Source organism: Canis aureus, chromosome 15 (genome assembly GCF_053574225.1).
Source record: "Canis aureus isolate CA01 chromosome 15, VMU_Caureus_v.1.0, whole genome shotgun sequence".
NCBI classification, from domain to species: Eukaryota; Metazoa; Chordata; class Mammalia; order Carnivora; family Canidae; genus Canis; species Canis aureus.
In genome coordinates, this window is record NC_135625.1 from 19036332 (window position 1) to 19048979 (window position 12648).

The 12648-nt window shown below is 36.6% G+C and overlaps 1 protein-coding gene across 8 annotated transcripts in view; it reads left to right on the forward strand.

Annotated features, from left to right (window-relative positions):
- The window catches only part of TENM3 (teneurin transmembrane protein 3), a 603842-nt gene that overhangs the window by 550458 nt on the left and 40736 nt on the right, over positions 1–12648 (forward strand). For 4 of the 8 annotated variants that reach the window (XM_077848637.1, XM_077848636.1, XM_077848641.1 and 1 more), the window contains 4 exons: positions 1375–1624; positions 2482–2502; positions 10647–10879; positions 11964–12118. In XM_077848637.1, coding sequence (XP_077704763.1) covers positions 1375–1624; positions 2482–2502; positions 10647–10879; positions 11964–12118 — 659 coding nt within the window. The remainder of the gene's footprint in view (positions 1–1374; positions 1625–2481; positions 2503–10646; positions 10880–11963; positions 12119–12648) is intronic. The other 4 variants (XM_077848639.1, XM_077848642.1, XM_077848640.1 and 1 more) reach the window with 2 other exon arrangements.

The window sequence follows — 12648 nt, forward strand, 5'->3', positions numbered from 1 at the left end:
ACTTTCCTGGGTTTCCTGTTTGTACTTTCATGCACTGATTCTTTTAACAGTATATCTGTGAAAAAGTATAACGATTGGCTTAAAGAACTGCTTTGAAGTAGAAAACATTCAATAAGGATATAATACGTACAACTCCAAAGTCAAAGCAGCAGGTGGTTTATATAGATAATGACACTGAGGAGTGTCATGAAATATGGATGGGACAATCACAGCTGCCCATCCAGTGTACCTCAGACCAAATGAAACCATTGATCTGCTCTCAATATAATAATGGCAAATGAATAAAATTAGAATTGCAACTCCTACCTAGTTTCTAACTATGAAAACATATAATATTCATTGGGATTTTTTTTCTCAGCCTTTCATTGAAGATCATAATGGAGCAGACTGGCATTTTGTCTTAAAATTATTGGCACTTTCATGCCTTAAAGCATAATTGTCTTTAAATAATTAATTGCCCTTCCATAACAGTTTTGTTATGTTTGGAATTTTGAATAATTGTGTGTGTGTACATCCTCATGTCAGGTAAGATTATAACCAAGAAAAATGTTCTTTGACAGGATAGTAGGATGTAAGGGGTTTAATATTTATTTTCCATAAAGTAGTTTTCACATTTTCAAGATTAGTGATAAACTCGTAAGGGAGAAATTCATATTTGTGGCACACATACTTATAGATTGGATTAATATATTTTAGCCACATTTAGCAATTAGGGAAACTTGTTATCCCCTAAAGAATATGTAGAGCATGGTTCTCAAACTTGGTTGCACATTAGGGTCATCTGGAGACTTTTTTTTTTAAGATTTTATTTATTTGAGAGAGAGAGAGAGAGAGAGAGCGCACAAGCAGCGGGGAGAGGCAGAGGGAGAGGGCGAAGTAGACTCCCTGCTGAGCAGGGAACCAGACAGAGGCTTGATCCAGGGCATCAGGATCAGGACCCGAGCCACCCAAGTGCCCTATCTGGAGAGTTTTTTTTTTTTTTTTACAAGGCTGTCCCCCAGACCAATTAAGTCAGAATCTTTCAGGATAAGATCCAAGCATTAGTATTTTTTTACAGCTCCACCAGTCAATTACAATGTGTAACCAAGTTTGAGAATTACCGATATTGACAATTTGGGCTCTTAATTTTTCTGGTTATTCCTTCCCTTACATTCATAACAGACAGCATTTTTGGCATATCCTTTGTATTTTGCCAAATAACATTTTACACCAGGTAAATGAATAGAGTTCTTGTTCTTTCCAAGAGAATTTGAAGTAAGTTTTTCCAGGCTGTATCTACAAAGCACTGAATTTTAGTTAAATCTAGAGCAAACATATTTACTTTTCATCTTTCTACTTTTTAATCACAAGAAAAATGCATTTTATGTCTTCTAGGTATACTGTACAAGGGAAATGGGGAAAACCAGTTCATCTCCCAACAGCCTCCTGTTGTCAGTAGCATCATGGGCAATGGCCGAAGGCGCAGCATCTCATGCCCAAGTTGCAATGGCCAGGCTGATGGTAATAAACTGTTGGCCCCCGTTGCATTAGCTTGCGGGATCGATGGCAGTCTATATGTAGGGGATTTCAACTATGTTCGGCGAATATTCCCTTCTGGAAACGTAACGAGTGTTTTAGAACTAAGGTATGTCTTTCCTTAATTTGGGCTTTTCTTTTTTTTTTTTTTTATTTTATTTTTAAGTAATCTCTGCACCCAACATGGGGCTCAAACTTACAACCCCAAGATCAAGAGTTGCATGCTCTACCAACTGAGCCATCCAGGCACTCCCTTAATTTGGGATTTTTACCAAAGCTAAGCATGTCTTTATTAAGAGTTCAGTCTTTATGTAACATTTAGTCTAATGTAACATTTTATTTACGTAAGTATAATTTCCCAGTGTTTAAAGTTCTCCCTGAAAAGAGATTAGATTCTTGGTTAAAGTTGGGAAAAGCACAACACATATACGCTGTACCATAAATATATAAAAGAATCTATAGTCAGCCAACATACACAATGTCACTGATTCCAGGGCATTTTCTCTGCTCCAGTAGGCCAGAACTATGATTTTTAAATACCTTTAGTTGTCTTAAAATTGCCTCATGATATAGGTTGTTATTCTTTTATTGCATATTGGTTGAAATTAAGAGAGAAAATATTTCCCTACAATATCCAGACATAATAGTAAATGAACTAAGGCTATAACTTTCCATTAGAATATTGGATCTTCAAGTTGGGGTAATCCATTAGCCATAATACCAATAGTTAAAGTAACAAATTGTTGCTTTGCTTTGTTCATATAAGCGCAATTATTAAAATCATCCTATTCTGTAAATTATTTGATAAGCCTTGGCCTACAAAATTCATTTCCAGTGTTAGTTCTGCTTAAGTTGGCAATTTTCCATTCAAATAATTAAAATCTCCGTATGCAAGTTATTATATCTTAAAAACTTTTTCTAACTGTGCTCTTTTTTTTCCCACCTTTTTTATCTGCTTCCACCAAGAAATAAAGATTTTAGACATAGGTAAGCATTTTGCTGAAAGGTTACTGTTATGTTTCCAAATGTCCTTTTTACATTTTGATGTGATTCTCTGACATTGTTTCCTAAGAGCATTTCATCATGAGAGAGGAAACTCTGTATCACAGAACATCTAAGGAATTAAAACTGCTTAAATGAACCATTATTTAAGTAGCATATTGCAAATAACATTATGCAATATAATGTGAAAAGCTATTTTCAAGTTAGTTAATAAAATAAATTTTGTCACAAAAAATTACTATAATGAACCTGTCCGTATAACAAAAAATACTTCTAAACTTGTTACTGGCTCACATAATCTAAGCCACATTGAACAGAACCAAATCTGAAGCAGAGTAGGAGAGTTTAGGACAAATTTAGTTTGACCAATAATCGGGACAGAACCTGGTTTATTGGACCTAAAGCTTATTCAATTTCAAGGATTCTGTTTAAGAAAAAGAATCTAAAAATATTTGCCAAGATCATGTAATCATGTTCCCTGAGACCTGGCTGGTCTTACAAGGAACCCATACAAAGGAACACTAAGGCTTTGTTAACTTCCTGGTAAATTCATCACTGCTGTAGTTTATAATTTCCCAAGTTGAGAGAGTTACTAGATTTGAGTTTTAAGAAGTCATGTTTGTATGGACAGTATTATGAAGGAAAAGACTTTCTTCAAAGCTAAGGGTGAACTACAGTTGAAGCAAATAGGTAGGTTCAGAAGTTTTTCAGATTCTATTTGCTATGTATACTTAGCTAGAGAAGGCATAGTAAAAGCTTGTGTATAGACACTTTTGACTGAAAAACTTTCCCCAGGACAACAAAAAAGGGGTAAAAAAACAATATATTTTTAAAGTGAAGTTCACCAAAATGGCAAGACATATTGGGCCTGCTAGATCTAGTTTGTCTAGGAAAGTATCTAATGAAATGATATCAGAAAAATTAGTGATAGCGTATGTGAGATCCTTGAGATGAATACATCAGCATTACCCACTGAAACCACGTTGTAGAGATTGACAACTAGGAAATAAGAAACAAAGTTCTACTAGAAGATGAGTAGCTATTGCATATCAATATGGCCAGGCACGGCCCCATGACCTTTCCCTGAGATCCTCTATTGATCTTGTGCTATCAGCTAATAGCTCAGTCACATGCTGAGATTAACACTAAATTTCTCCAGACTGCTGAGCATGCAAAGCTCTGCTATTAGAACCCACAGCAGAATATCAAAATTTTTCTGGCCTTGCCTTCTTGGCAACTATGGAGAAAAGAGGAAAGACAAACAAGTGTGTACACCACGTAAATGTGAAAATGCTGGAGGCAGTACAGAAGGAACTATCAAAGCAGCCACCTTTTAACAAACCAGCCTATTACATGCCAGGCTCAGTGCCAGATATTTTATATACTTTATTGCAGATCCACACAATAGTCCTTTGGGATTACAGATGAGGTCATTGAGGCTCAAGGAAGCCTTGGGGAAGCCTTTTCTTCCCCAAGACACATAACTAAGGAATGGGGAGTGGAGATTTGAACCACTCTAAAAAGTGTGTTCATTGCAGTACACCTCACAGCCAGCTTTTATGTGTCCAAATGGCTGGGTTTCTGTGGAATAATTCTCTGGGTATACAGAAAGCTAGATTCATTTCACAATCATTTGACAAATTACTTAGAGCTATAATCTCTCTCTCTGGGAAAAAAAAAACTACATTGATTAGAGGTTAGAGATCCATTATTATTAACAATACTTTCTAATATGAGCTCATTATGTACTAACTCATGGTGTCTGGCAGTGATACTCATTGTAATCCCTCTCTCATGATCCTCCTTAACCTTTCTCCTCTGTACTTTATCCTGGCTAAATTTGAGCTCCTGCATTTCCTTTATGCACCATGCATGTAAAATATGCTGTTTGGGCTTTATACTGATTCATCCTTGTTAAATCAGTGTTGCCTGGTCATTTCTCATATACTAGGCACTTTGACAAGTAGTAATATAAGAAAATCCATGGTCTCGGACCTCACCGTCTCGTTGGGGAAACAAGATATATATGTAACAGACTAAGTAAGCATTCGTTGGCACGTTATTATATCCATGGCTTATACTGTGATAATAACTCAATGGAGGACATGATTACTGGGAGATGGGGATGTGGTAAAGGAAAGTTCTCTACAAGGTTGATATTTGACCTAGGTCTACAAATGGAGTCTGCTCAAATGGAAAAACAGAAAGTGGGGGAAGGTACGGATGGGGAGCAGTCATGAAGAAAGAATGCAGAACAAGTGAAGTTCCTGGAGTTTATGAAAAGACATGAGCAAGACCTGTTCGGAGAGGAATCAGATCTACCTGGATAGAGTAGGGGATCCCTGGGAAATCATGAGAGATACAGAGAGAAAGTCAGAGTAGAGTCAGATTGATCAGGGCCTGAGTGCTCTAAGGAATTGCTCTTCTGTCCTATAGGACAACAGAGCCAGTGGCAGCCATTGTGCCCAAAATGATGGCATACTCGGAATGGCCCTTGAGGAAGATGAATCCCGTGTCAGTGTTGAGGATGACTTGAGGATCGGTTATTTTTTTTTTAATTTTTATTTATTTATGATAGTCACACAGAGAGAGAGAGAGAGGCAGAGACATAGGCAGAAGGAGAAGCAGGCTCCATGCACCGGGAGCCCGACGTGGGATTCGATCCCGGGTCTCCAGGATCGCGCCCTGGGCCAAAGGCAGGCGCCAAACCGCTGCGCCACCCAGGGATCCCTGAGGATCGGTTAGAAAGCTGTTGCCTGAAGACATGAGATGCTAGGTGCCTAAATGAGTATGTCTAGCAATGAAGGAAACCCACCCATAAAATAAAAAAGGAAGGCAGAGAATGAACATACTGTGTAAGGATGATAAGGAAGAGTAAGATGCATCCATATCCAAGGTTTTTGAGACCGTGTCATCAAAAAATGACGAAAATAGGAATTCTGTTTGCTCAGTAACTAATCATAACTGACCTCACAAAAGCAAGATACTTCAACTCACTGGAGCTTCTCTATTTGGCTTAAAAAATAAAATTCTTTTCAGATGCTGCTTCCTATTTGCGTATGTTACCTTCCTCATCCTAGCTGATAGGAGCCTGTTGGCTTTCTCCTCCTCCCCCCTGTGCTGGCCAGCATACAAGTCATGAAGCGTTTAGGGACAGATGATAGGAGGAAAAAGAAATTTAAAAATGTGTCTAAATACACAAAAATGAACAGTGTAGCCGGTTGTTCATAATTGAGTAATATATAGAAATGCATGATCCTGGTCTTTTACTGTGTTCCGTATGCTATTAATAGTCTCGTTAATTGGATTGATGGGGAAAATAAATTAATAAAACTATTCAATCACAAAATAAATATAAAACACATAGTCTTACTATTTTAAAATTCAGAATATACTGTCATACTGAATTTAATAAGTACTGCCAGGATATTTTATCAAATTAGAGTCTCTAGCTATACTTGAAGGAATGGATATAAATACTAATCAATCAACATATTAAATTTTTTACATAAAAGGAAGCTTCTGAAATCCTTAAAATTTAAGATTCTCTTAGCTATGCTAAACATTTTCCCCTATGATGTTTATAGTATTAGTTTGCGAACAAACTCCTTTTGTAGGTAGTAAATTTTAGCTTATCTCTCTTCCAATTCTTTAAAATTCCAAAATAAAGGAACTTAAATTAATTAACTCTAATGCCAGCTAGGAAGCAATAAAACACATAGGACTAAAAATCAGCTTTGTGAATTTTATATTACCAATTAAAAGATCAAAGAAAATTCCAATCACGGGTCCGTGAACTTGAATCTATTAAAGTTTTTAGAGACGAGAATATGAACGCTTGATTCAGCACTTCTTATTGACTTAATATTTAGAAATCAAACAGGCACAGAAATTCCACATCCCAAAACCCTGCTTGCAGGTATAAAAAGGTATAAAATGCAGAAAAGAGGCATTTTATTGTTATACATAAATATTATTTATGCTTTCCTGTTTGGTAGAGGCTATGGCACAATTTCCAATAAAAAGATGAAAGTGCTAATGATATCTATTCTATAGCTTGTTCTTTGCAAATATTTCTCTAGTCTAAGAAGGTTGAATTAAGACAGAATGAATAAGCGAATATAGTCTGCATTTACCATTGGATCTGTGTCCATGGAGAAGCTAGTTCCCTTTGGAATCGTGATAATCTAGGCAGTAAAGGATGAGTTCATCAAGGTGCAATATACTAAAAGTTCCTAACTTGCTTTGATTCTGCTGCCATTAGTCAAAATCTTAATGTTATTTTAAGTCTTTCTGAAATGAAAATCAATTGTACCAGAAGGCCACTGTGCTTCTCCTGGTGAACAGAGAGAGACCCCTGCAAACCATGCATTCTGTAAATCCCCACACTCCAGCTACCAACGGCCAGACATACTCAGTCACTGTAGCCTCAAATTTTCCACATGAGATGTATTACTGACTTAAAAACTCACCACCCATTTGTGCCAACACACCAACCTCCCAAGAGCTTTGGCTTTTCAGGAAGTCAGAGTGCAAATACTAGCTCACTCTCAGAAAACTCTGCTTACATCAGGTGTCCTTGAATCCCGGACCCATCCCATATATTGTTCAGAGCTTCTCTTTGTCCAGTCAACTGAAAGTTTCCAAACTCTTTTTTTTTTTTCTTTTAGTTCTTTGCTACTGATCCCTCTTTTCATATAGGAGGGGCTGGGGCAAGAAGGAGCTCTAATTTGCCATGCTAGGCTGCACTGCAGAGAATTTATCCAGTTCTCATTTCCTCACTTTATGCTTCTGTGGGGAATATTTCCAGAGGTAAATTCTCTTCTCCAAGACCACATACTCCTCCACATTTGTTATTCTGGACAATGGAGTTGTGTGCAAAATTAGAGCCTTCATTTGGCAGACATTTTTAAAACCATTGGCATATGTTGCTTGATTTAGAAATTTCTGTATCTTCAAAGAAGGAGATGCTTCAGGACAGGAAATACCAAATGTGAGCACCACTTTGGACATTCTCTTATTACTATCCCACTGGAATAAAACTGACGTCAATAAAGGCAAAGCTTATGACTTGAATGTCCATTATTTTTGGACTCATGTCCTATAGCTCAAGCAGCTACCTCAAAAATCTGTTGTTTTATTCTCAAAATGAGGCACATCATGAAAGAGCAGGCATAGTTTTTTTTTTAATATCATTTTTATCAGGGTCCTGGAGTTTTTATTCTCCTTTATTGTAAAGCCATAATTTATATAGTTAGAACTGCTCGGTATTAAAATTCTCCCCTATACACTATGAAAAGAAAAAGGCAAGGTGCAGAGCAGTATAATGGCTTTTGTGCAAAAATGTGTATATGTCTATAAATAGATACCTCTTTTAGGGTATATGCTTTTTATCATGGAATATTGGAGAGAAGAAGGGCAAGTGAGAATCCTTTCACTTTTCATTTTGTACAGTTCTGTACAGTTTATTAGTGGGTAAATAGATGGGGAGATCATGATTTAAGTTTTGGGTTGTTTTTAATCATCTTTGGATTGAAAAATTGAGTAAATATTCTTTATTTTTGAAACACTGTCCTAGAAGTTGCTCTTGAAGGATTTTTCTACAAATAGCCTTTTCCACAGGTATTTTAGAAAAGATTTGTAAAGAGGGTAAAGAAAGTGAAAGGGATTTCATGATTAAGTCCTCCTATCCCAGGTTTCTGATAAAGGACATCATTTAAATGAATAATTCTGCATATTACCCTCCACTCGAAAAATTACTGAATATTCCCAGACTACCCCAAACAAAGGTCTTTGTCCTTGAGCCAAACCATATGTATCTGAACATCAAGTCCTCTTGCTTTGAGAATTCAGAGGAACGATTGATTATAATACTTCAACACTGAGAAAAAAAGACCCTGGCATGCCCTCCTGGAAATGATACCTTTCTACCCTTTGAACCTGTAAAAGGAAGAGACTTCTTGACGCTATTTTCTTAAAAGTGACCTTGTGGCTCTATAAAGGTATTTTGTATGAATACTTAACTCCAACTGAATTTACATTGGATTGCATTATTCATTTACCTTTATCATCATTACTCTAGAAACAATTCAAAGTGGATGTTTAAAAAAGGGTCTGCATTGTTTTAATAGTCTAGGATCTTATAGCATAACAGCAGGACCAAGGAAACAAATGTGAACCTATCCAAATTTAGATAGTTATTTTTTTCTTAGTAATATTGCAGAAAGCTGGTCATACTTGAGGTCATTAACAGTAATTATTTCACTCCTATACTGTGGAAAGTTACAAGGCAAAAGACATATGGTGGTGTCAGAGCGGGCAGAACAAAAGCAAATATTAAGAAAAGCTAATGCTTATTGAGTATGTGTTACGTACTAGATATGTTCTAAGCATTTTACCTGTATTAGCTCATGTCACTCTGTCAGCATCCTATGAAATGTTTATTTTATTATTATTATTATTATTATTATTATCATCATCATCATCATCACCTTTACAGATAAGGAATCTGAAGCACAGAGTTAAGTAAATTGCTGAAGTTCATACATTAGTGAATGATGAAGCTAGGATTCAGACCCCAGCAATCTGGTCCAGAGATCATGCTCATAGATACACAACTGACAAGAAAATGAACTGTGTGTGTGTGTGTGTGTGTGTGTGTGTGTGTTCTCATAACCAGCCATATGACTATTTATAATTAATGTATAATTGAGGAGATAGGAAAGACTAGAGAAGTCTTTCCAATATCATGTCTTTCAAAATAGACCCAATTTGGATGAGTTGCAAACCTGTCACCAGCTGTATACCTGAAAGCCCACTCTGTCAATGTCAGGCTGTTTGTAAGGGGAAAAAGAAATCTCTTAAAATTGCCCTGAAGGTTATATTGATATGTAGCTTTTCACTTCATCACAAAGTAATCAACTACCACATTAAGGAACACAAATGTCTGTCGCACTTAAAATTTCAGGCATCAACTTAGGAAGGTGATATTGTAGCACTTAACATGGCAAGTTGACCACTTGGTACAACCCCGTAGTGCTAAAATGAGAATGAGTTAGTAAAACCAAGTTTATCATCAAGATAATGTGGAATCTGATAGATTCTTATCTGTTGACATCTTTATGGGCACACCAAATTGTTTAAACTCTTTTTAGAATTTTTTTTTCCAGAAGGCAGTATTTGCGCAACGTACAAAATTACAGCAATCCTAAGAATGTGGTGTGGAGTGTTTATAAGGAGATTAACTTTCTAATTCCAACTAAGTGTCATAATCTGTCCATTCCTTGATGTCAAGTCTTACCACTTTTTACAGTGGGACATAAAACATTTCACATTTGCATTACTTTGTATGCATAAAATTGAGGCACTATGTTCTGTGAACAAATGCTTGCATCTCACCAAATTCATAGACAGGTCTCAGAGCAGCTTAATTTACAACTTTAAAAGTAAAATGATGGATTTGCCATTCTGCCTCACTGCATTAGGCCACCAACTGAGACTGCCTCCTACACATGAGTGACCTCATTCCAGTGTTTAACCCCATAGCTCGGGACAAACATCATAACTGCCTCAGAGTGCCTTTCTGGATGATGATAGAGCAACCAGGACACGATGCTACATTTTTGTCAGGGGCAGGTGTTCACGTGATTGGGATTTGTAGCAAACAGGAGGATTCCCTCTGATGAGGCGTGAGTGAAATCAGTAGTATATTATACTTCACTAGAGTTTGACAGAGACACCCTTCCCATGGAGTAAACTTTATGTGTGTCACTCAAGGGCAATTTATTAATGGCTTTTCATCAAACCAAAAGGATTTAGAGAACTTGCTGCTCTCGTTGTTTTTGGCTAAAAGCATACTGCCTTCTAAAGGGAATAATTTTCAAGATGACTGTTTTAATAAATTTAATAAATTAAAAGCTCTGCAACGAGCAAGTGAGGAAAACAGCCCTGTCAGAGCTCAGTTATTCTTTGAAGTCGTTATTAAATATGCTGTTCATTTTCCAGTCTTTAATAATGGATTTCAGTTTATAATCAGTTTTCTCATGATCGGTTTTGTTTTGCTTTTAATTCTCCCCTGTGTATTAGGAGTAACTGTCTTGTGATGTTTATGTATGATCCTTTTTTTACAGCAGCAACCCAGCTCATAGATACTACCTTGCAACCGATCCAGTTACGGGAGATTTGTATGTTTCTGACACTAACACCCGCAGAATTTATCGCCCCAAGTCCCTTACGGGTACAAAAGATTTAACTAAAAATGCTGAAGTGGTCGCAGGGACCGGGGAGCAGTGCCTTCCGTTTGATGAAGCCAGATGTGGGGATGGAGGGAAGGCTGTAGAAGCAACGCTCATGAGTCCCAAAGGTACTACCATTTATCAATTTGGGGATTTCTTTTTATTAAAGAAAAAAAAAAAAGATAGAAAACCCAGTTAGTGCCTGACTCTGTTTAATGCTGAGTCTAACATTTTACCCTCAACTGTGTTCTAGAAAGCTGTTTCACATCTAGTGTTTTTTCAAAGCCATTTAGCGTGAAACTGCTAGAATCCTAAGTTGATTTTACAGTAAATATGAGGCTCTTGGCATTTGTTATCATACCATTTTTTTCAACTTTTCGAAGAATAAAGCAACTAGTCCATAGTATTCAGGTCACATCCTGTTAAACTTCAAGAAGTGTCCAGATTCTTTCATTGTCCTGGAATCTCTTTGTCATGAATGAGTCCCAGGCCTCTTTAAAAACCATCACTAAGCAACGCTATTAGTCCTCACTCAGTTTGGAGCTATTAAACTTTTGTTTCTATGCCATGGGAAAAAATGCTTGCTGTGAGGAATTTCTAGAGGTAACAAGGGCTAAAATTCTATGTGATAAAGGTTTCTAGCTTTTAAACCAGTTGGGACTGACTCCTTGCTCATGTATTATGCTATTCATTACAGTGTTTTTTGGTTTGGGTGTTTTTTTTTTTCCATTATAGCTAGCAACTGTTATGTGAACAAGGACTGGAAAAAAGCATTTGTTGTACTGAATTATTCATAATAGCAAATTTCATTGTAACAAGGTCAACGAAACACTAACCTTGGCTTAGATCTATTTTTGTTAGAATATAGTTACTCTAAGTTCAGAGTAAGAGAATTGGACCTGTTTCTATAATTGAGAGGTGACAACATTATACAGAAGTTATAATTTTATATTTAAAATGCAGTCACTGCCTATCTGATTTGTACACTAAGTGGAGATTCTTACAAATTTCGACTATTTCTTGATTACATTTTAACATTGATTTGTGTTTTAAATGCCTCTGTTGGGTTTGTCCTAATGTATTTGCAATCTGCAATCCTACCTGCTACCGGTCACCCATGTTATCCTTGGGGTTTGAGTGTTGAATTTAATGATGAGCCTGTGAATGTGAATCACATTGAAAAATCGGTCACACTTATTTCTCTTTGAAAAGGGATGGCGATTGATAAGAACGGATTGATCTACTTTGTTGATGGAACCATGATCAGAAAAGTTGATCAAAATGGGATCATATCAACTCTTCTGGGCTCTAACGATCTGACTTCAGCCAGACCTTTAACCTGTGACACCAGCATGCACATCAGCCAGGTAGTTTAAAATATTAAGCTGCTTGTTTGTTTTTCTTCTAAGTATCCTGGTTTCCTAGGTCAGTAGTCCATGTTAAACTGGATATATCATGTGTGGCCCCATATTAAACTGGATATATCATGTGTGGCGTTCATGGTAATAAAGCCGTTCCATTTAAATGTATTTCAGGAGCTGATAAAAAGTTATTTTCTTTTATCGTTCTGCATTTGATGAATTCAATGAGATTACAGAACAATTAGCACTTAAGAAATGCTAAAGCATCCGTAATAAAATACCAGTAAAGTAGCATGCAGATATTCCAAAAAGAACAAAACAGCTTAAATCTCTAATCTTTTGATCACACGAGCTTTTTAAGTAGTAGAGAGCCCACTATGATTAGTCCCTAGGGACTTATATTTAGAATTAGGACCTTTACCGTTGGCTTGATTGAAAACACAATAGAACGCTAATGTATTCATAACCTAGAAAGCCTCAATGTTTGGCGGTTATTACTGCTATAGGAACATATGTGTTCCTATCTCATTGATACC